A 27119-nucleotide genomic window follows, 5' to 3' on the forward strand; every position below is an offset into this window, starting at 1 on the left:
TATGCCGTTATATTCATTTATTTACAGCTGAATGAATGAGTTCAATTAAGTCATAAAGGGTTAAAGCCCGTGTCTTTCTAATACAATTCAAATAGAGAAGATATAGCAATTATGAGAGTAATCCTCCAAACTACCTGATATTCTCAAGCGGTCACACTGCTTAACTTCGGTGATTGGATGAAAACTGGTGTTTCAACATGATATGGCCATAATCGAACACTAACAACATTTTAATCGTCATTTTTAAAACCATCTTTTGAAACTTATTTAATTTCACAATATTAACCAGGAAAACATAAATCACAATTTTAGCAATTAGATGAGAAAGAAACTAAGGGAGATAACTCAACTTTATAATATATAATTAAAGAAGAAATATTGATTTAATTTTATTTTTTATTAAAATACTACTTGTGTATTTTTAATAATTTTGGGGGTATTAATATGATTTCCTATTTTATTTTAGACTGTCATAGCTCACTTGAATCTCTGTCATGGATGTGCTTCAAAAATAGAGATGCGTCATTTAATTCCTAGCAAAAAGTGCATTAAGAATGATGGTGACTATATAGAAAAATAAATTCTGAAGCAGAAAAGGCTGCTTATTTTAATGGTGCCACTCCCGTCTCCATGGCTCTTTAACTGTTAGAGTTAGAAAAAATAGGTTTTAATTTGTAGAACAACCCTTAGTGGGTGTTTGTTTTGTAGTTTTTGGCTTTTGGCTGAACATACAGATGCAGATATACATAGACACTATCCTCGAGTGTCTAACGTCTCTCTGTACAGGGGTTTGCCAGAATAATCTGGCATGAGGATATTTTTCCCTAGAAGTAAACCCTGACCAAATATTCAAAATAACATAGTCTTCGCTGCCCAAATAAGATCTCCTCACTATGGCTAACTTACATTAGCTTTTAGGAGGAATGGTGCACCTTCTCTAAGTAATGTTACCTCAAATAATAGCACATAGCTGGATACTCCACCAGACTAGATAAATTCTTGTCCTGGAATCCAGTAAGACCAAGAGACCAAAACGAAAGATATACAACATATGAAAATGGTTAATTGGGGAGAAGAAAATTATGTTCTCAATTTCTTTACTAACTCAATGTTTGAAAGATAAAGTACTTTAATGGAACATTTGAATATCTACGTATCTGATATAGAGTTCAAGTGTTAGTCACAGATAGTGGATCCCTTGATTTCTGAGAACTTTGAACTAAAAATAAAAAAAAGAAAAAAAAAAAGAAACAAACAATTGTATACGAGGGTCATTCCAATAGTAATGCCTCCTATTGTTTTATTCACCTGAATGGATCAGAGGGGATTGGAAATTGTAACATTCCTGTCTTTGTAGCTCTTCAACTTTTGGAGTTAAAAAAAATTAGGAGGCTTTACTTTTGGAATGACTCTGATATACTAGAAAGTAAGATAAAAAGTGTATCAAGGTATCCTGCATTATGGCAGTGTAATAAAAAAAAAACTTGCACGAAATGCTGCTAATCTGAAAGAAATTGCTTACCCGGAGTTGTCACATTGAGCGGCAGGTAAATAAATATTCTCAAAGAAATAAGTCGCCGTCGTTTTCCGTAATTGATTGTAATAGGCATCTTCCCTGGAAAACAAAAATACATAGAGAAAATTTATAAAAGCGAAATATTTATCTATACTAAAAATCTGTTTTGTCTGTCTCTACGGAAGGAGATGGTGTTTAACAACATAGACTGACGACCTGGGTATTCCAAGTTAAAATCCTATTCATTCTACAAAAATCACTTTCATTTAGAATATTGGCAACCTTCACGTTTTCTCTCTTTTAAAATTCTGGTGATGGAGAAACGTAGAATTTCATAAATAAAAACAAAACTACTGAAATAAATTGCATGTCATGGCTAAATTGATCTACCCATTTTAAGAATAATGGCCTTACCAGTTATATCTAATACATTATTTGGTAGCAATTTGTGGCAGTTATGGTCCCCAGAATTTTTCATTAACGAAGGAATGCATAAAAGCAAATTATAATTTAATCCATTAGTTTTGTTTATGAAATTCTAGTTTTATTCATAATCGGAATTCGCCACCATTATTGTTGTCATTATGAATTCTGTCGCTGCTTAACTCCCCTTGATATACCTCTTCATAAATAAAGATTTAAAATTGTGTAAAACCAGAAAAAAAACTAATATTAATAAGTAATTCCTTTTTTTTTTTTTATTAACATCTATTGGATGATTTTCCATAGTTTTTTATGTTTGCCAATATTTTTTTTTATAAAGTATTTCATAAAATTATCCTGTTTATTACAAGTGCAATATTCCATATGTATATGTAAGACTGGAGAAACCCCATTTTTTTTTTTTTATTATTTTATTTTGTAAGAAACAAAAAAGGAAAGAAAACAAAAACCTTTCAATTTTCATGTATGCAAATTTTTTTCAACATGAAGTATTTCATAAAATTATCCTGTTTATAAGTGCAACATTTCATATAGGTGTAATACTGGAGAAGCACCATTTTCTTTTTTGTAAGAAACGAAAACAAAAAGAAAGAAAACAAAAAAAAAATTTTTTTCTTTTTTTTTTTTTTTACTTACCATTGTTTCGGTGTCAGCTGGCTTAAATTTATTATTTCATCTAAAATTTCACCTCTTCCTTTTTCAAAAAGTTCATCCTAAAAATATAAACAACAATTTATAACCAGCAGGAAACCTGGCATTGCTCGGAAATGAATCAAATGAATGAAGAATCTGATATCCTGTAGCTCCACTCCCTTCAGCCAAATACATAGGCAGTTTGGGTGAAAGTGATAGTCGGCAGGTAGGCTCAAACCCGTAAAGGGAAGGAGAAAAAGATGAAAAAAAAACAAAGAAGTCACCAACGTTGGAATTAAGGCTAGTCAATTGAAAAGAGATGATGACTTTCAAAAATGTTGACAAAAAACAACCCTTCTTTCTAAAAAAAGGCTCAGTTAAAGGCGGAGGAATTAATGTTTTTAGCCAATTTTTCGATATTTGTTGTCCGAAAGATCAAGCTTCAAAACGATACCGGTTTTGTCATGTTCCAGCATGTCTGTCAGAAGTTTTTGCGAGACATACAAACACACAGACTTTTGACCTTTATTTATACTCAATTAACAGGACTACCTGGTGTTGCCCGGTGCCCATAAAAAAAAAAAAATAGAAAAGGTTAAAAAAGTGTGTGACATCTTTACATTAAAACTTCTATTAATCTACCTCTCTTAATCCATCTCTCTATCCCCGTTCCCTGTTTTCCACATCCCTCTCCCTGAACCCTTTTTTTAACCTCCAATCAGCTAATTGAAAATAATAATAATGTAAGGAATTTATTTTGCCTTAATATAATAGATAACATTGGAAATGGCTGAAAAATAAACCCCCACAAAACCTGGCATGGTTGACCCCACCCACCACCACCACCACCAAAGAGTGAATAATTTTTTTTCTTTCAATTTTAGATATTATACATCCAGGGCAATATCAATCAAGAATAAACCAACCTTGAGGATGCTTGTTTTGTAGTTTTTAACTTTTAGCTGAACATACAAGCACACACATACACACACACACACACACACACACACACACACACACACACACACACACACACACAACTGCCTTTTATATATGAGACAAGTAGGCCGCCAAGTGCTGCCTGGTTGCAAAATACACTTAAATATTTTAATTCATGCAGATTTCGTATTTTCTATTGATTATTATATTGTACCCAATATATAGTAGTAATTTCAAAAGTTTAATTTTCATCCATCAGCTAGAATCGAAACCAAAACATATAGCTCTTCAGCGTTATTCGTTACCATCTGATTTAAGTCCACATGCATATCAAAATTTAAAAAATTAACATAGTTAAATGCATAAATGTATATTTGTGCATGCGTAGAAGGTATATGCTTAATCAACTTATGCATGCATGGTTTCAATTTTTCAATTTTGACTTCTTAGATGCTGTTTTTTTTTTTTCCAGCTTTAAACGAATTTGTTCTACAAGTTCAAATCTCTTTATATATCAAGTTTCGAGTCTGTTGATCAAAAATTGACAGAGTAGTTTGGTAGAGACCATCCATGCAAATACACAGACAAGGTCACTTTTTTATATATTAGATAATATTCTACATTTGTTTACATGCATGGAAATGTAAATAAAAAATTTTACTTACTCGGTCAAGCTCCCTCAAACGAGGGTAAGTATTTTTCCATTCTGTTTCCAGATTAAACCTGGTGGCTGTAAGAAAAATAATCGTTAAAAAATATGTGATCAGAGATAAGCAATATGAAAGAATAAGTGGTGCATATTTAGAATTACACTTAAATCAAATTTTTTAAATGCATAAAAATCTTCATGATGTACGTATTCACCACATAACAAAGATCTTATATTCCAAAAATCACATAAATTGATCAATAGTTTTTTTAATCAAGAAAATTAAATTGTACAATTTTTATTGATTAAAATTATTTTGAATACAAACAAAATCTCCGTAGTTGAATTAAAGTTCTGCCCTTGAATTTTGGCAAAATTTAAAACAATATGGTCACTCCTGGCTTCCTCATTAAATTTGATTTTCTTGATTAAAAAAACAAGACTTTTATGATATGTGTACTCATCACAAAACGAAGATGTTATATTCCAAAAGTCACATAAATAGATCAAGTAGTTTTATTTTTTATTAAAAATCTAATTTTACAATTTTTAGGGATAATATTAAAATAATAAAGTAGCATAGTCCGTAAATTTTAGTAATCTAATTGAGTTGTCAAGCAATTTTCATAGAAATGTTAATAAACTTATATTTGCTGTACGTTATTGAGTTTTCTGTCTGATAAAAAAAAAAATTTTTTGCACTATCCAGAAAAATATATTTGTTGATGCAATATATTTCTTATTCCATGGAATTTCTACAGATCCTGCTAGTTTTTATTATGATACTAAAACTCAATGAATAAGGGCTTTTTTTTCTCATATATTTTAATCATACAAAATACATGCTGAAATATTCCTCCGTTTTGCAATTGAGTTATGTTTAAAAAAAAAATTTCATTTTAATTTACAATAAACTCACCAAGTCATTTCTTACTAAATTATTCTCACCCTCTGTCACTGCATGTTGTGTAACACCTCCCTCTCCATCCTTATGTTATACAGTACCTATCACTCTCGTTTCCGTGGATCTCTCTCTATTAACAGTCGATGGTAACAAAGGATTAAAAGATTGAAGTAGAGCATTATAAACAAAAGGGGATATCATCACAAGTAGTAATACTATTTAACCCGTAACTGTAGAGAGAAAGAGAGAGACGGATTGAGCAGTAGGAGACTAATTTTGGATTTTGTTTTTTTATTTTTTAATTTAACTGTTTTTTTTTTTCCTGATTTAAACACTCTACTTAAAGGAATGACCGATTAAATTCTGTTTTTTTTTTTAAATTTCATATACGCTTAAATGAACACCAGTTATGATTTTATAGGTAGTCCGAGGTAAATGGAGGTTCATACCTTTTTAAACAGCATTAGTGCATAATAAAAATGTCATAGATCTTGTGGGTTTGAACTTAGCATAGCCAATTCCATAACCGTATTGGTACAAGTAAATATGATAGTACAACGGTCATTCCAAAAGTAATATATATATGTATATATGCAAGAGAGGTGTTCCGAAACTAATTCCTCCTAGTTTTTGTTCCGTTTGAATGGATCAGAGCAGACGGCAAATTGCATCATTATGATGCCGAAACTTATGCATGCGTGAAAATTTAATTTCTCTGTTGCAGATATTGATGGTGTGAAACTTTAAGAAAGCAAATCCTGTCATGAATGCCTATCAGAAGTAGAGATGTGTCATTGAATTCTTGGCAAAAGTGCATAGTGAATGGTGGTGACTATGTAGAAAAATAAATTCTAGAGCACAAAAGGTTGTTTGTTTCAATGGTACCACTCCAGTTTTCATAGCTCTTCAATTTTTTTTTTATAAAAAAAAAAGGAGGCTTTACTTTTGGAAAAACCCTCATAATACTCAAATAAATTGCACAAGATGGAATTATTTTTAACATAATAACAGGAGAGATCTTACCTTTGAAGGCATCAGCCTGTTGTTCTACAGTTTCCTTGACCATTTTCCAGAAGATGTCCGACACGGCCATACTCAGGTTGTGAGTGGTCATTTGGGAAGGTTTTAATACACCATCTCTACAAAATAAAACAATTTTTTTAATAAAAAAAAGAAGACTTTTAATAATTTCATTTCCAGCTTGTGATCCACTTCCTGTTTGTTCTTCCCGTTCACTGACCAATCGTGGATTCCAATTTTGCAGACAAAATAAAAGGTGTACACAACAATACAGAACCCTGCTGCATCAACTGGGGAGGTGTCCGCCACAGCACGCTTTCATTTAACGTCACTTTTTCCCTTGTTAAGAGCTCACTCTCTAGTTCTCACAGTTCAGCAACTTAACTGTTTCCAAATTTCATTCTGTGCGATCTTATCCAATCACTTGCTTCCAAGGTTTTCTTGGACGGCCAACCTTCCAACGATTTAGAACATTCATGCTTCTGCAACAATTATCCAGGAGGACAAACGCTTCACATGAACATACCAACATAACTTAACCCCAAGGATAACCTTGACGCTGGGCAAATGTACTGCTTTCAACAAATCCGCTGTCTTGACGAGTTGGGTTTGGTCAGATTTCACATTACAAATCCATCTAATCATGAATCATTTGTCACTGCACTCCTTACAGCTGATATATTAATGGAAACTGCTCCAGGCAAGGTGTGAAGCCACTTGATGTAAGGAGCTAACTTATGTTATAGGCAGGAAGAAGAGAGCTTCACAACTTTGTAGATCTTGGAAAGAAGCTGCAGGCAATAGGAATTTGTATTACAATGAAATATATAACCCTAACCCGACGGATGTAGAGATAGACAGTTGGTAATGTTATCAGAGGCAGTGCTTCTACAACGGTTAATCCAGGAAGATGGACACTTCACATGACCATACCAACAAAACCAATTCATCCTTAGTATAACCTCCATGTACACATACATGCTGAGCAAATGTAGTGCTTTTTAGCAAATCTTCTCACCTGATGTGTTCAGTTTTGCCAAATTTCACATTGACAAAATACAAAATCGACTTTGCAATCTAGTAGGTTGGAGGGATCTTTTTGTTCCTTAGTCTCTTTATAAAAAAAAAGACATTTCTAGCCTCTCTCTATTCTATCATTATTTCCATGGAAGGTGCTTAACTGAGCTCCAATCTATAATTCATCCTTGTAAGACATTCACAGTAAGAACTCGTCTTATTACCACACATGCAATTGATTTTCACTTGTTATGTACATCTAAAACCAAACAGAACTTCTACAAAATAGTTTATTTCCAAGAACTTTCCATATATAGAACACAAGACTGCTTCCCTGTGGGCTGCAACATGGTCATCTTCAAATGCAATTTCAACAAATCCATTCATTATTTTCAATCCACTCATAATATTCCAGTGGCAATCTATCCACCTCATTAACTCCTATCCTTAAATGGCTTTTAGCTTTAAGTGACAACCCATTAGTAGAAAAAAAATGTGTTATACTAATATAGACTTACTTGAAAAGCCTGGAATGCCGGAAAAACATTTCTTCATAATCTTTTATGGATTGGATGCTGTCATTTGTGTTGCCTGTAAAACATAAATTAAATCATTTTTAAACAAGTTATTTTAACTAGCAGGAAGGGGATCGCCCGGCTTTGCCCGGGCATAAAATACGCTTAAATATGATATTTTAATTTGTCCAGATTTCGTATATATTATTATAGAGTCGTGATTTCAAAAGTAAAAAAAAAATTATTTATGTGCCATCAGCTAGAATTGAAACCAAAACTGTAGCATTCTAAGCTTGTGACGTCACCACTGTACCAACGTGACATGCATATGAACTGATTAAAAATTAAAAAATAAAGATAAATGTAGAAAATGTATAATGTTTTTTTCAATTTTCATCCATTTTTGACCCCTTAAAAACTATTTGAACCGGCTAAAGACCCATAAAAGAATGGTCCGTAAATATCCAATCATTTGAGGCTCCTAGTGCCGCTCTGTGACTTTTCGGTTTTGCAAGTTTCGGAGGAGATAGAGTTTGAAAATATGGAGACAGACGAATAGACAGACAGACATAAATATATAATTTTATATATTAGATTTATAAAGTCTTTTTTCTAAGAACATGGGTTATATTGACGATATTAACTGTACTGTGACAACTAAATATAACATCACATATCTTGACGAGTTTTAGGGCAAAAATAATGCCCCACGTCATGTTTTTGTCTGATTCATGTTTAACACTAAGATAAATAATAAAAAATAGTGAATTGATGGTCATTGTAAGAACCCCAGATGCATGTGTCCAGCTATAATAATTAAACAATTGATAGAAATATTTTCAAGAGAGAAAAAAAAAAAGAAAAAGAAAGCAAATTTCCAGTTATAAAAAACATTTTATTTATTTACTGGCCTGGGTTCCGGTTGTTTGGAGGTGTGTGTTGAGCAGAAAAAAAAAAAAAAAAAAGTTGGAGCAGGCAGGCAGGCAGGCTCGAACTTGTGATGCAAAGGCGGAAAAAAGTGGAGGTGTGTGTAAGGGTGTTGGTTGAACAAAAAAAAAAAAAGAAAAAGAAAAACTGCGAGTGCAAAAAAAAAAAACAAAAAAAAACGGTAGTAGGCAGGCAGGCTCGAACCCGTACCGCAAAGAAGGAAAAGAAAGTGAAAAAAAAAGAAATGTGACATGTTAGCTGTTGCACCCATTGCCAAACCGGAAATGATGTAGGTTTAAATTAAGATTAGACAATCGAAAAGAGAGGATGACTTTCAGAAATATCGGCGAAAAAAGTGACCTCCTCCCTGTAGAAAAGTGCCCAGTTAAGGGTGTAGGAATTAATGTTTTTGGCCAATTTTTCGATATTTGTCATTCGAAAGGTTGAGCCTCAAAATGATACTGATCTCGTGAAAATCTGTCGCCTCTGTCGAAAGTTTTTGTGAGACATACATACATACATACATACATTTAAACAGACAGGTGCGATTTATATTATAGATTATTTTATTTTTAATTCTTATTCACCGCAAACATATTGCTACTTGGACGTAAGGGGCTACTATTTGGGACCATGTCTACAGATACACTATGTAGGTTCACTTTATATTTAAATTTCAACATGTTGGTACAGTGAGGTTTGGCTTGGTTATATTTTTTCACAGCATATCAACCCTTTTTAGGTCATTCATGCCCAATCCAGTAATTTTGGTAAAAAAAGTTTTATGCTTCAAGCTCTTTATATCTTCAAATTTTTATTCATCATGTTTGGTTTGGTTGTTTTGTGGAGAATTCTGTTGTCTTTGTTTTTGGCTTTGCAAAATTTGATTGAGTTTTGCAAAGGGAAAGGGAAAAAAAACCTATGTTTGGTGCATTTTAAGTCAGAAAGCCAGTATCTTCAAACAAGGGGGTGAGGGAGAAATAAAAAAGAGAGGCGTGGGCACAATTGTTGTTTTTGTTTTTGGCTCTGAAGAACATGATTGAGTTTTGCAAAGAAATTTTTTAAAAACTGAATGTACGATGCACTAGTAGAGATCCGTAGATGTAAGAGACCCTTCTACTCCAGTAGTTTCTTCCCCAGGAGAGCTAGACTTTGGAATTCCCTGCTGCATCCTTGCTTCCCCAACTGTACTGACATGCAGGAGTTCAAGTGCAACCTGAACGGACATCTTGCTGCCCAACTCCCTACATAGTACCCCTGATGCCTATGTCCCTGATAGTAGACCCCTACAACAAAGTGGCAATGTGCCTTGTTTGGGGTGAAAATGTAATTAAAAAAAAATAATAAAAAAGTTAGCAAGTTGATATCTTCAGACAGCCTAATCTGGTAGAACAAGAATACAGTCAAGGGAAAGGGAAGGAATTCCAAAGTCTGGCAGTTTGAGGGAAAAATCTTTCTGCCATCTTCAGATATCTGCCATCAAAGTGTGGAATTTTGCTGCTTATTGCATTAATCAGGAGTATTTACATCAGGGGGACACAAGTACTACAAATTTGTTAGAGCACATTCCATTAAAATAATTTTAAAACGGACACAGGGATGCAAAATTGTAGCGATGGGCAGGGGTTGGAACTTGGTTGGAGACTCATTTTTGAACCATGTCTATGAGGGAGAAACTAGCCCAGATGTGGCAACAATACTCCCTGCATGGGTGAATGGTAGCTTTGTAGAAATACAAGATACCAATTTTATCTATAATATAAATCTCACCTGTCTGTTTAAATGTATGTATGTATGTATGTTCTGAAGCTCGACCCTTTGGACGACAAACATCGAAAAATTGGTTAAAAACATTAATTCCTTCACCCTCTACTGGGCACTTTTCTACAACGAGGGGGTCGCTTTTTTCGCCAATATTTTCGAAAGTCATCCCTTCTTTTCGATTGACTAGCGCTACTTCCAGTTTGGCGATGGATACAATGGCAAAGACGTCACGGGGGGGGGGGGGTCACATTCTTTTCCTCCTTTGCAGTACGGGTGTGATCCTGCCTACTACCACTTTTTTTTTTATTTCTCAACACACATCTCCAAACACCCAGGCAATGCCGAGCATCCAGGCTAGTTATCTATATAAATAAAACAGATGACACTGAAATTAACAGGAACTAGTAATCACATACCAAGTATGATTTACCATAACAAGTAAAATCTTTGTTTGGATGAATAACACATACAGAAATATGTCGGCAAGTTGGAATGCAAAATGTTCGTTTTAACTTTCCGGCATATTTCTATTACTTTTGTGCATGTGCAAATTCATTCATAACTTGAAGTGGTTTGATTTTAAATCTTTCTTATCTGTCACTAGCTCAAATGATAGAGAACACGGCTGGAGCACTAAATATTTTGGTTTTGATTCTAGTTAATGGCATTCATTACTTTTTCCTAAATTTTTGAAATCAGTACAACATATTAGGTACAATATAATAATCAATAGAGAATTAGCTCTGTAATAATAAATATGAAATCTGAATGAATTAAGATATATTTAAGCGTACTGTACAACCAGGCAATGCAGGGCACCCCCACCACTCCGCTAGTTTCTGAATAAAGTAATGCACCTGACTTATTTCAGTGAACAGCGTATATTTATTCAACTTGGATTACAAAAAGAGCAACTCTTGCCACTAAATGAAAACCAAAATATGATATATTTTATACAGGCCGTAAGTGTGGTTTGCAAAGAGCTGCATGCCGCCAACTAACTGCACATTTGGTAGCTTAGTATAAGGGTTGGTTGGTTGTTTTTGTTTTATTGCATATCAACCTTTTTCGAGTTATTTAATGCCAAATCCAAAGATTTTGAAGAAAAATTTTTTAATAGAATATATTTGTTGTTTTCAAATCAGTTTCTATTTAACCCATAGTTGGGACCCTAACAGGTACTACCACTCCGGGTCAGAGTGGACCTGGACGCAATGGTAATTAAAGGGTGGCTCCACACTCCCCAAAGCCCGCAAGCTGGGGCCTCACCACTGGATATAGTTTAAGGTCATATCCAGGACCATCTTAGTATAAGGGATTTATTTTTGAACATTACTTCTTAGTTGCTTAGAGAACCTGGACCGCTAAATACCAGTCGACGGTCCATTCTTGACAATCAATCCAATGGGAATTGAGCCATTTCGGTGGTCTTTTATCTGTCGGGTTGTTGTATTGATTCTGGGGAGTCTTAGAAGATTTGGTATTTGTACAGTTTAATCAAGACATTCAAAAATGAAAATATCGAAAAAAAGGTTATATTTTACGTATCCATTTTGGACTGAAGATCTCCGGAAAAAAATTTCATTTAATTTGATCGAATAGTTTTTTTTTACAGCAGAAAAACACGTTTTTATGAGAGCGCGTTGAAGTCAGCCATTACGAAATTTGTTGAACACGCCACGGGGCGATAACTCTATGTAAAGCGCCGACACTCCCTCCCCATCTTTATTACTAGCTTTTCTTCCTAAAAATCGAACATTTTGCTCGGTATCATAACAAATTGTTTTTTCGCTGTAAAATAAAAACTACTTGATGAAAATAAGAGAAATTTTTTTTTCAGAGAACTTCGTTCCATAACGGATACATACAATATAACCTTTTTTTTTGATATTTTCATTTTTTAATGTCTTGATTAAGCTGTACATGTACTGAAGATTCATTCTTTCAGGGTTTGCCTTCCCTATTTGGGAAAGAGTTAGTTTATTGTTGCCTAAGGTGCCCCGATTGGGGAATGCTGATGGGGCTGTCAAGTGTCATGGGTCAGTTGTGCTCTAAGCAGAAACATTCATTTCAAACATGATCCTGTTTTATCAAAGAACTTACTGTTGATTTTATAGACCCTTCTGCTTGTTCATTGATAAAACTTCTCAAATGCACTTGTGATGTTAGGCTGTATAAAAGTGTTAACTTTGGTCAAAATCGAAATGGTTCTTCTTTAATCAAATTTTTTCAAATATCAATTTTCGATACCTGTAGGAGGCATTCCGATACAAAACCTACCTAAGAACATTTCCAGACATAAAGTACATGTGTGAAATTTAAAAAAAAAAAAAAAAATCGGTTCAGCCATTTCAGAGAAACACACACACACACACACACACAGTGTCTTTTATATACTTATATATAAAAGACACTTTGTGTGTGTGTGTCTGTTCGTTCCCTATGAACTCTGAAATGGCTGAGCCGATTTTTTTTTTTAAATTTATTTCAAAAATAATTCTATTGTCATTTTATTTGGAATTTATATCCATCTATCAATGTCTGAGTTCCCAATCCGCATATCACCCGTGATAAAAACACACATACAAATCCATGTAAAATTTTTGATTTAATGGATTTGAATATGTTTTTAGTTAGCAGTAGATTTTTTTTGTTTTCACACAATTTTTAAGAATATTTTATCGTAAAAAGATAAAATTTAACTCAGATGCAAATGGAAAAAAAAAAAAAATTGATGACTGGTGACACGATGAAAAACAGAAATACAAAAACTCACCTTTTCCAGTGACAACAGCAAAATAACCAAGCGCTTTCATCGGGAACAATTTGCCGGCTAAAATTTGTTTTATCTAAAATATACAAAGTAAAAAAAAAAAGTTTTTTTAATCTTTATTTTTAAATGAATATTTTATTTGTGCTTTTACTACAAAAATGCAACTTTTCTAAAATTATTACATTTAATAATATGGGAGGTGGTTGTAGAGAAAGAAATTTTATTAATTTTGATATGTAGCAAATAAGCTAATAAAATCTTTCTCTTTGGCTGATGTCTGTAAGAAGGAACAGATGTATTTCAGAGTTCCTCTTTCACTTCCCCACAAGAACTGAGCAGACTATGTGATATTACAGCAAGCTAAGAGCAATTTTAAAAGATAAATAAAAAGCAGCAAAATCACACCCCTTCACTGTAGAGGTTCTAAGATGCCAGTACGCCTTCTACTCTAATAGCTTCCTCCTCAAACTGTTTGCTTTTGGAATTTCTTCCCTGCTCCCCATTTTCACCTAATGTACCAACATGCAGAAATTTAAATGTAATATGAACAATCATCTCACCACACAACTCCCCACATAGGATGTCCCTATAAACCTGGCCTCTAATTCACAATGTCCCCTTATGTCTTGTTTGAAGTAAAAAAAAATTGTTGGCTGTCACTAATAATATCTGCTACAATATCAACACGCTGTCATGACTACGACAACGGCTGTTACAAAGAAAAAGAAAGAAAGGCAAACAAAATCTACACATAGCGGACGTCATGTTACTATTATTACTGCTACTAACAAAACACAATTGCTACTAGAGAGAGTCCTCGGTTTACGTCAGTCCCGACACCCATCTGGTACTAGCCAGGCTCAACGTTGTTTAACTTTGGTGATCTGATGAGAACTGATATGTCTATGTGATTATGCTGTTATATATATATATATATATATATATATATATATATATATGAATATATATATATATGAATATATATATATATGAATATATATATATATATATATATGAATATATATATATATATATGAATATATATATATATATATGAATATATATATATATATATGAATATATATGAATATATATATATATATATGAATATATATATATATATATATGAATATATATGAATATATATATATATATATATATGAATATATATATATATATGAATATATATATATATATATGAATATATATGAATATATATATATATATATGAATATATATATATATATATGAATATATATGAATATATATGAATATATATGAATATATATATATATATATGAATATATATGAATATATATGAATATATATGAATATATATGAATATATATGAATATATATATATATATATGAATATATATGAATATATATATATATATATGAATATATATATATATATATATGAATATATATATATATATATGAATATATATGAATATATATAAATATATATGAATATATATATATATATATGAATATATATATATATATATGAATATATATATATATATATGAATATATATATATATATATGAATATATATATATATATATGAATATATATATATATATATGAATATATATATATATATATATGAATATATATGAATATATATAAATATATATGAATATATATATATATATATGAATATATATATATATATATGAATATATATATATATATATGAATATATATATATATATATATATATATATATATGAATATATATATATGAATATATATATATATATATATGAATATATATATATATATATGAATATATATATATATATATGAATATATATATATATATATATGAATATATATATATATATATGAATATATATATATATATATGAATATATATATATATATATGAATATATATATATATATATGAATATATATATATATATATGAATATATATATATATATATGAATATATATATATATATGAATATATATATATATATGAATATATATATATATATGAATATATATATATATATGAATATATATATATATATGAATATATATATATATATATATATATATATATATATATATATATATATATATATATATATATATATATATGAATATATATATATATATATATATATATATATATATATATATATATATATATATATATATATATATGAATATATATATATATATATATATATATATATATATATATATATATATATATGAATATATATATATATATATATATATATATATATATATATATATGAAAATATATATATATATATATATATATATGAATATATATATATATATATATGAATATATATATATATATATGAATATATATATATATATATATGAATATATATATATATATATATGAATATATATATATATATATATGAATATATATATATATATATATATATATGAATATATATATATATATATATATATATGAATATATATATATATATATATGAATATATATATATATATATATGAATATATATATATATATATATGAATATATATATATATATATATATGAATATATATATATATATATGAATATATATATATATATATATATATGAATATATATATATATATATATATATGAATATATATATATATATATATATATGAATATATATATATATATATATATATGAATATATATATATATATATATGAATATATATATATATATATATATATATGAATATATATATATATATATATATATATGAATATATATATATATATATATATATGAATATATATATATATATATATATGAATATATATATATATATATATATGAATATATATATATATATATATATGAATATATATATATATATATATATATATATATATATATATATATATGAATATATATATATATATATATATATATGAATATATATATATATATATGAATATATATATATATATATATGAATATATATATATATATATATGAATATATATATATATATATATATATATGAATATATATATATATATATATATATATATGAATATATATATATATATGAATATATATGAATATATATATATATATGAATATATATATATATATGAATATATATGAATATATATATATATATGAATATATATATATATATATATATATATATATATATATATATGAATATATATGAATATATATATATATATATATATATATATATGAATATATATATATATATATGAATATATATATATATATATATATATATATATATATATATATATATGAATATATATATATATATATATATATATATATGAATATATATATATATATATGAATATATATATATATATATATATATATATATATATATATATATATATATGAATATATATATATATGAATATATATATATATATATATATATATATGAATATATATATATATATATGAATATATATATATATATATATATATATATATATATGAATATATATATATATATATATATATATATATGAATATATATATATATATATGAATATATATATATATATATATATATGAATATATATATATATGAATATATATATATATATATATATATGAATATATATATATATATATATATATATATATGAATATATATATATATGAATATATATATATATATATATATATGAATATATATATATATATATATATATATGAATATATATATATATATATATATATATGAATATATATATATATATATATGAATATATATATATATATATGAATATATATATATATATGAATATATATATATATATATGAATATATATATATATATGAATATATATATATATATGAATATATATATATATATGAATATATATATATATATATATGAATATATATATATATATGAATATATATATATGAATATATATATATGAATATATATATATATATGAATATATATATATATATATATGAATATATATATATATATATATGAATATATATATATATATATATGAATATATATATATATATATATGAATATATATATATATATATATGAATATATATATATATATATGAATATATATATATATATATATGAATATATATATATATATATATATGAATATATATATATATATATATGAATATATATATATATATATGAATATATATATATATATATATATGAATATATATATATATATATATATGAATATATATATATATATATATGAATATATATATATATATATGAATATATATATATATATATGAATATATATATATATATATATATATATATATATATATATATGAATATATATATATATATATATGAATATATATATATATATATGAATATATATATATATATATGAATATATATATATATATGAATATATATATATATATATGAATATATATATATATATATATATATATATATATATATATATGAATATATATATATATATATATATATATGAATATATATATATATATATATGAATATATATATATATATATATGAATATATATATATATATATGAATATATATATATATATATATATGAATATATATATATATATATGAATATATATATATATATATGAATATATATATATGAATATATATATATATATATATATATATGAATATATATATATGAATATATATATATATATATATGAATATATATATATATATATATATATATGAATATATATATATATATATATATATGAATATATATATATATATATATGAATATATATATATATATATATATATGAATATATATATATATATATATATATATGAATATATATATATATATATGAATATATATATATATATATATATATGAATATATATATATATATATATGAATATATATATATATATATGAATATATATATATATATATATGAATATATATATATATATATGAATATATATATATATATATATGAATATATATATATATATATATATATGAATATATATATATATATATATATATATATATATATATATATGAATATATATATATATATATATATATGAATATATATATATATATATATATAATATATATATATATATATATATATATATGAATAAAAAAGAATGCGAAAAGTATAAAAGCTTATAACTTTTCTTTATTCGTTTTTAATTGGTGACGTGCAGGAATACAAAATAATATTATGAAAAAAAATTAAAAAACTTTTTTCATAAGTACATAATTTTCGACCGATCCTTCAGTCTTCATCGGTGTAGTGAAAGTATGAGGATGCACGGGGGAAAAGGGGAATGGAAAAGGAAGGAAGGTAGAGGAGGAGGAGAAGGAGGTATAGCCAATGAGAAGGTGCCACATCAGTCTTAAATATATAAACATATAAGTACACACATGCACACAGTACATATATACAAACGAAAAATTAAACAGTAAATAAAAATGAGAAACGCGTCTTTAACAGTCTAATCCTTTGAATTCTAACGATATTATTTATTCTAAGAGAGAATAAGAATTCTAAGGATATGAGACGTTATGAGGAGAAACGCTATGATGCTCATTTGTAATTTAACGGCTATTTCTCATTCGAAAAAGAACGAAAACGTCGTTTCTAAATTCAACCGTTTTAAGACAAAAACGAAACGCTACTTTTTATTAATATGTATATTAGTATGTACATATACATACGTATACAAACAAATACTCACTTGTACAAATATATACATATATATATATATATATATATATATGCACATATGCATACATAAATGCATGCATATATACATATACTAACAGACATACATGTACATACATAAATGCTTGCGCATACATTTACACGTAGAGACAGCTGTACATATATACATATAAGTTTACATAAGCGAATGTAGGGAGAGAGAGAGGAAGAGGAGAAGAAGAGTGACGGGAAAAGAAGTATAGGTGTGCGAGAAATACATACACTTATATACACACATACATATACGGTAATATGAAGAAAATTAAATCTTAAAGAAAATGTGTTTTGAAAACATACACACATATATGCGCACACACACACATATATCCAAATGTACATACACATACATATATATACATATATATATATATACGTACATATATACACATACATATACATGTATATACACATACTGACGTGTATATACACTATCAGGTACGCGTACACATACACTCGCACAAATACATACAAATATGCGTACATAATACGCACACACATACACATGCCATGTGTATGAGATGATAAAGAAAGAAAACATTAGGGAAAATGTAAAGATTTCGGAAAGAGTTCCGCCATCTCACCGTGCATTTTAGTCCTAAGGAAATGTTTATAGAATATCTTTGTAGTTATGAAAATTGTAGTCACTGAGAAGTCCTAGGTTTTTGTTAAGGCCTGTAGTATGCGTGTTGAGTTTTAGAATTAATTTTTTTTCATATTTTCTTCTCTGGTGTTGTGTAATAAAATTGGATGCTATGAGGATATATCTGATATTGTCTATTCTGTGGTTAGGTAAATTAAAGTGGATAGCTACTGGATGCCGTGTAGATTTATCTCTGATGGTGTGTTTGTGGTTATTAAGACGTAGGCGGAACTCCAGGCCTGTTTCCCCCACGTAGTTGCCTTTTGTGCATTTTGTGCAGTATAACAGATATATTACATTTGAGCTATTGCAATTTAGAGGGGGAAGTTTGAGATGGACGTTGGTGCCTGGAGGAGTGAATGTGCTGTTGGTGTTAATATGTGTACATATTAGACACCTGGGTCTATTGCAAGGTTTGTTTCCTTGAGATGTTTGGGTGCGGTTAATCCGAGTGGATGTGAGTAAGGAACGTAAGTTGGGGAGTTGTCGTTTGGCACAAATGGGTGGTTTGTTGTACATTGTGTTGAGTGTGGGGTCCTGTTGTAATTGTTTGAAGATCTGTTTCATGGGGTTGTATAAATGTTTGGTGTTATTATTGAAGTGAAATACCATAGGTATTCGTGTGGATGTTTTGTTGTTTTTGTATGTAAGTAGGTTGTGTCTGCTAATGTGTGATGCTCTGTTGATGGCTTCTTTTAATATTTTGAATGGGTAGTTTTTGCGGAGGAAGTGGTTGATTAAGATGCCTACCTGTGTGTCATAATCGGATGGGTCTGTGCATATCCTTTTAATATATATATTAAATAGTAATTCAATGAATTTTAAAAAAACTCTCATTGAAATGAAATGAAGTGGTTGAGTGCTTTAGAAAATTAGAAAATTAATTTTCTAAAGCATTCTTTGTCTTGCTTAGAATAATAAAAATTCTTTGATGTGAAACTCAACCACTTCATTTCATTTCAATGAGAGTTTTTTAAAATTCATTGAATTACAATTTAATTTATTTGCTCTATCTTGCATATCGAGCAATTCCTGTTTAGATGGGATAACTTATAGAATATTACTGCCAGTAATATTTTGTAAACCTACAATCTCACGTTTCCATAACAACTGATTGTTAAATAAAAACTATTCTGAAGTATATATATATATATATATATATATATATATACACACACACACACACATTTAGTTATCATTTCAGAAACCAAAAGACGGAATTAATTCACTCAAAGAAGAACCAGAAGAGCAGAAAAGATACGTCTCTGCTCAACTTGTGGGTTAAAAAAAAAAAAAAAGAAAATTTCTATCACTTTTTTTCTATGACATATAAACTTGATCTTTTGTTTATGTTCTCTGTAACTTCATGTTCACACCCACCTGGGTCAAGTTTTCTTTTTTTGTTTTTTTTTTACATAGGAACCAGTCTGACAAGACTGTGAGCTTTGAGCACTATACAATAAATCTGTTTAGCAACAAAATCCCACCCCTTCACTGTAGAGGTCCCTAGATGCTGGAAAGCCTTCTACTTCAATAGTTTCTTCCCTTGAACTGCTAGATTTTGGAATTCCCTCCCTGTTACCTACTTCCCTAACTTTACCAGGTTGCATTATGACATCTCGTTCATCTTTCCTAAATCTGATCTCAAATATTAACCCCTTACATTCCAAGTGGCAATATACCATTTTGGGGGTGAACATGACGTATAAAAAAAAATTACCATAAATACTTCAAAGAGACTACATCATCACAGACAGATATTGTCATGTTTTCGGGAACGGTATTTATTTCATCAGGGACAAACCTACTTGTCACCGTGTTTATATGTAACTTCTCATTTTGCTGCGACGTTATTTCATTTATTTTTTTTAATCATTATTTATTTTTCTTTCCTCTTCTTTGTGCCTAAATCTCCAATATACAACAACCGTTAGCGTACTTATAGTTAAACTAATTTAGAATATATTTTTTACTCATTCTCGTCAATGTGATTACGACGAGACTTGGTCATAGTAGCGGGTTTTTCAAGCCAACACACTCTTTCCACTCTAGCCAGCCCACGTGAATGGATGTAGTTCTTCCACGCTCGCCTATGCCGGTCAAACAACTGGGTATGTTCATTTTAAATTCTCCAGTGTTTGTTTGAGTGAATCCTCTACCTACTTTCATAGGATATATGCTTGCTATATTTCCTCACAATTAAGTTCATTTAGATTCCACCAATTTCTTAAGCAATATAATTTTCTCTAGCATTCTCGTTCCCTGTTTACGTTGAAAGGAATTTGAAAGCATTTAAACTGTCACTTGACAGTGAACATTTGCCTTCCTTGTACCTCTCTCCATAATGTTTATAGTTATCTTCTACTTCATTTAGTATCCCTTTTTCCTTTATTTTTTTCTCCTTTTTTTTTGTCGCAGTAGAACTCACTTTCCTTTATTTTCTGTTTCAGATTTTTACCTGATTCATTGAAGAATAAATGTATTGTTCTTAATTGGAATGCGCTCGTTTGTTTTTCTTTGCGTCTGAGTTTATCTGGCTGTCTGAGCATGGTGTCAAATAGCATTTTTGCGAAGGCAGCACAGATATACTTTAACATTACTGAGAGAAACATTAGATAACTATAAACATATCACATGCAATGCTTCAAGCAAATTATATCACTTTATTTATTACAGTAAACTGCCGGAATTATCTCCCTTTAAAGGAACTCTTCAAAGAACTGAAATAACTCCAAGATGGCTGCCTTGGATGCAACTGTAACAATATAATAGTACTTCAATATCTAATAAAGGCGTATTTGGTGGTAATTCTTAACAACAGGAGAGCAGAAAAAGATAAGATTTATTTTCTGAATACAGGGAGATTAAATAAGAAAAATTATTCATTAGTATTTATTACTACTTGGCCAAGATCAAAGTGTAGTATCTGTTCTTCAGATGCTGCACTTCCATTTCTTGTTCTCTTTCAGTGGAGGAGAAATCCTTCACGACTGAGACAATTTTTAATTTTTGTACCTTTTCTCCACATTAAAAAACGACCCTGGTGTCTCACTCTGCCCCGTGGGGAGGCATTGTAAATAGGTACTCCCATTCTTTGTTTTGTCTTTTTCACAAGCAAAGGGGGGTGAGGTCACATGATTACTTACCCGTTGTGGATTATAAAGACTACTCTCAGCAATATCAACTTTAGTAAGTACAAAGATAGTACGCTTGCCGTTGGGATCCATTTGACTGACCAAATCAGTGACGTTACTTCGTTCAGCATCCAACGAACCGTCTGGATAAAAAAAGATGAAAACAAAATCAGATATATTAACTTTTTTTTTTAAAATAAGAAAATCAAATTTTATGACTAAGAAAGACGCAGTGTTTTGATTGGCCATGATTTATAAATAAGAGGGACAGCGACATACCAAGGTTGGCTGTTTAGTTTTTGTTTGAATTTCGTAGCAATAATTAACCAACCAGCTATATCAGATGTGAGTTTGGGTTCAGTCTTTGTAAAAACTGAATGCAGAGGAATTTCTGATAATAAAGAAATGGAAGAAAAGAGAAAGGCAAATAAAAGAAAGAAATGGGGGGGATAAAAATGAGGGGGGAAAAAGAAAAAAAAAGAAATCGGAGGAAAGAACTAGATTGTGCCCCAAATAAACCATCTAATTTATATTTCAAAATAAATTTTTGAACACCCTCTAGAGAGAGAGAGAGAGAGAGAGAGAGAGAGAGAGAGAGAGAGAGAGAGAGAGAAACAAAAAAGAGAGATTTTTACCTTGAATACAAAGGATAATAGAATTTGGATTTTCCATATAACTTGAGATCAGTTTTTTGATAGAATCTCTCGTTCCTGAAGCAACATCAAATGTTTCCGTCTAAAAAAGTGAACAAAAAAAAAAACATAAATGGATAACTGCAAATGTTTTTCTCACCCAAATATATTAACATTAAAACAAGTTTGGCTTAATGTAATCTCATGATACAACAGAATATTTTGAAATGATATATATATATATATATATATACGTAGATGTTGTTGATTTTTTAAACGATATTAAGGTTAGCGTCTCCACCTTGGAGATGGGTTTTGTTTTTTTCTTTTTTTTTTTTTTTTTAGAAAGTCACACATTTTTTATTTGAATGTAAATAAATATTTTATTATTTATTTATTTTTTTTTTTTAAACAGTAATCTATGGACATGTATGTTTTGCTGAAGAGGGGTAGGGTCCCGAAATATGCATGTCCGTAGATTACAGTTTTTAAAATAAAAAAAATGTTTAATTAAAAAATAACAAAAAAATAAGAAAAAAAAAAAATATATATATATATATATTAGTGCCAGAACGATTAATCGGAATCGGAATTGGGAATTGGAAAAAATTGTAACATTTTGGGATACCGGAATCCATATCGGAAAAATTTGTGCCTGTTTTCCGATGCCAAAACTTTTAATTATCGTTTTTATTTGATTTTGGTTTTTAAAAAATCTTCTGCTTGTAGTAATAATAAAATAATCAATATTTATTGATTATTGAACTACCAGTAAAACTAAAATCTATAGATCACCCTTCTCACAAGTGTGCTTTTACATTTGAGAAAACATACACACATTTAACATGTTTTTACAGTAATTGGGACAAAATAATTAGTTTTTAGTTCAATATTTAGAGATTTATAAAGAATCGGAATTGGTAATTACATCGGAATCGTCCCATCACTAATATATATATATATATATCTTATAATATAAAGCTAAATGTGTGTGTGTGTGGTCACGAATAGGCTCCTATATGGTTGGCTATTTTAAAAAACTGATTACATATAATGATAGAAGATGTATCGAGACACAGGAATGGGTATGTTTGATCTGGCAGAACGGTGGTTCATTAAAATTGTGGGGTCTGCGTACATGCCTGGTCCACAAAGTATGGAAATAAAAAATTAAAAAATTAAAAAAAAACGTTTACAAATGTTTTTGATATAGATGTACATAAGAATACTTTGATAAGTATGTTTTAACTTAAATAGGGATGGTATAATAAAATTGTGGGGCCTGCGTTCGCGCCTGGCCTCACTAGAATGGAAATATGGACAAACTTTAATAAAAACTTGTCATATCTATCTGCATAAGTATACTTTAATAATTATGTTTCAGTTTGAAGAAATATGGTATAATAAAATTATGGGGTGTTCGTTCGCGCTTGATCGCATAGAATGGAAATATGTCACAAAGTTTAACAAGGTTTTTTAATATAGATCCACAGAATATTGTGATAAGTGTTTCAGGGTGAACAGGTATGGTATAATAAATTATGGGGTTTATCTATTTTATTTTTACTTTCATCATATTTTGCTTTGGTTTTGATACCAACCCAAATTTACAACCCTTCCTTTTCATAACCTATCATACTTTCATAAATCAGAGTCCATTTTCTGTAGGCTGTTTTTGAACCCAGTCAACGATGGGTACTTTTGCTAGTATATATATATATATATATATATATATATTATTATTATTATTTTTAAAACAATAATCGATGGACATGCACATTTCGAGGCTCCTACTTCTCTTCAGCGTAGCTTGACTGTGTGTCTAGGAATCGAACCACGGATCATGCATATTACAGTCTGGTGCGTTAACCGTTACGCGATGAAGTCCTAGATAATTTTACTGTTTATTTTTATTGTTTATAAACTTATGTAGATTTCTTTCTTGTTGATTTTTTTTAAACAATAAATATGGTTAAGTAGCATCTTTGCCTCGAAGATCGTTTTATTTAGAAAATCGTCCATATTTTGTTTGGACGTAGATAAATAATATTTTTACGGACATGCATGTTTCAAGGCACACACACACACACACACACATATATATATACTAGCAGAGTAAAATATGCATAAATATATTTTAATTCATGCAGATTCTTATTTTATTATTATAGAGCCAATTCTCTATTGTTTATTATCCAATATTTAGTAATGATTTCAAAAGTTATAAAAAAAATATGACTTGTGTATCAGCTGCTAGAATCAAAAACAACTTTTATCCAATGTTGTTACCATCTAAGCGATTAACAGAGATATACAAAAGATTAAAAATTAAGTGATTTTGAGCTATGAATGCTTAATTTTGCACATGTGCAAAATTAACAGCAGGAGTAATGTTTTATTCGACTTACCCTGCCATGGTCAACTGTTTGTTTTCAATTTTGACCCCTGGGCAGCAATTTTTTACTGGCTAAAAACCAAATTGAAAATGAGCTACAGGTCCAAATACCTGATATATCAAACTTCAACTCTATAGACCATATATTCAGAGGAGTTTGGTAGAGATTTTTCACACACACACACACACTGAAAAGGTAATCTATATAATTTCTTTCCTGCCATTAATAAATGCTGTTGCAATATTTTTGATTCATAATGGGGTATGGTCCCTCACAGTTGGGAGATTCTATTTATAAACGATGCTGCTAGGAACCGACGCATTAAATTAATTCACGTTCTGCTACCAACCAATCAGAAACCAAAATTGCTCCGTAAAAATTAAACCTTTTTTAGCAACCTTGCACATATTTTTTTCGTGTCAACAAGAGAAGGATCTTTTGCACCTTGGCAGCAAAATTATAAAGTCTGGAACCTGTACAGAACAGTTGTCTACTGAGAATTCGTCATCTTCAGGATTTGTATAGAATAACTACCCATCGGAAACTTTTTTGAAACTAAAACATGGCTTACAACTCAAGAAATGCAAAGCGCCTGTCCCAATGACTTAATACTGACTATCAACTCGATGGTTGATGATTGTTAGTTAAATTCTAGCCATACTGAAGAGCTGTGATACAATGAAACAGTTTGTGTGTGAATGATATATATAAAATGATAACCAAATACGAAATCATAATATCAAAGTAAATACACCGGATTTGGGTTGAATAAATCTAAAATAAAAAATTATTTAAATAATAATTTTTCTTCGTTTTGCAGATTCTCAAAATTCATCATCCACTACGAGGGGCATTCCAAAAGTAATGCCTACTATTTTTTTATTCTGTTCAAATAGATTAGAGGAGATTATAAATTGCATTGTTATGATGACTCAACTTAAAGTTTCAGCTCTCTGTTGCAGATATTGATGGTGCAAGACCCTAATAAAGCAAATCTTGTCATGAACGTGCATCAGAAGCATCAGAGTCATTGAACTCCTGGCAAAAGTGCATTGAGAATGGTGATGACTACGTAGAAAAATAAATTCTGGAGCATAAAAGGTCACTCATTTTAATACCATTTCATAGTCTTTCAACTTTTGATAAAAAAAATAAAAATAGGAGGCTTTACTTTTGAATGACCCTTGTATGATAAAGTTATTTGGTTGATTTAAATAAAGGAACATCAAAAAGAAAATGATTTTCAAACTTACCGAAATGACACCGGGTAAATCTACGAGAACCATTCTCTGCAGACCTGGCCCTTTCACAGACAAACAGATACACTGAAAAGATAATCGAAAAGGACGGTTTAGATTTGAATTGTTGATTTAAACGACTGTATTTAAAATTACATTTTATTCTTTGGAAACATTTCCTAAAAAAAAGCATGAAAA

The 27119-nt window shown here is 28.6% G+C and overlaps 1 protein-coding gene across 12 annotated transcripts in view; it reads right to left on the reverse strand.

The window, feature by feature from the left end:
- LOC145297804 (dynamin-like GTPase OPA1, mitochondrial) overlaps nucleotides 1-27119 on the reverse strand; it is a 180365-nt gene that overhangs the window by 26862 nt on the left and 126384 nt on the right. For all 12 annotated transcript variants that reach the window (XM_080144110.1, XM_080144102.1, XM_080144106.1 and 9 more), the window contains 9 exons: nucleotides 26937-27008; nucleotides 23291-23390; nucleotides 22668-22798; nucleotides 13105-13177; nucleotides 7641-7713; nucleotides 6109-6224; nucleotides 4198-4262; nucleotides 2597-2673; nucleotides 1523-1615 (listed from right to left, as the gene is read on the reverse strand). In XM_080144110.1, the coding sequence (XP_080000236.1) occupies nucleotides 1523-1615; nucleotides 2597-2673; nucleotides 4198-4262; nucleotides 6109-6224; nucleotides 7641-7713; nucleotides 13105-13177; nucleotides 22668-22798; nucleotides 23291-23390; nucleotides 26937-27008 (800 nt within the window). The remainder of the gene's footprint in view (nucleotides 1-1522; nucleotides 1616-2596; nucleotides 2674-4197; nucleotides 4263-6108; nucleotides 6225-7640; nucleotides 7714-13104; nucleotides 13178-22667; nucleotides 22799-23290; nucleotides 23391-26936; nucleotides 27009-27119) is intronic.

The sequence above is a fragment of the Euprymna scolopes genome, chromosome 18 (genome assembly GCF_053919585.1).
Source record: "Euprymna scolopes isolate OS-2025 chromosome 18, ASM5391958v1, whole genome shotgun sequence".
NCBI lineage: Eukaryota > Metazoa > Mollusca > Cephalopoda > Sepiida > Sepiolidae > Euprymna > Euprymna scolopes.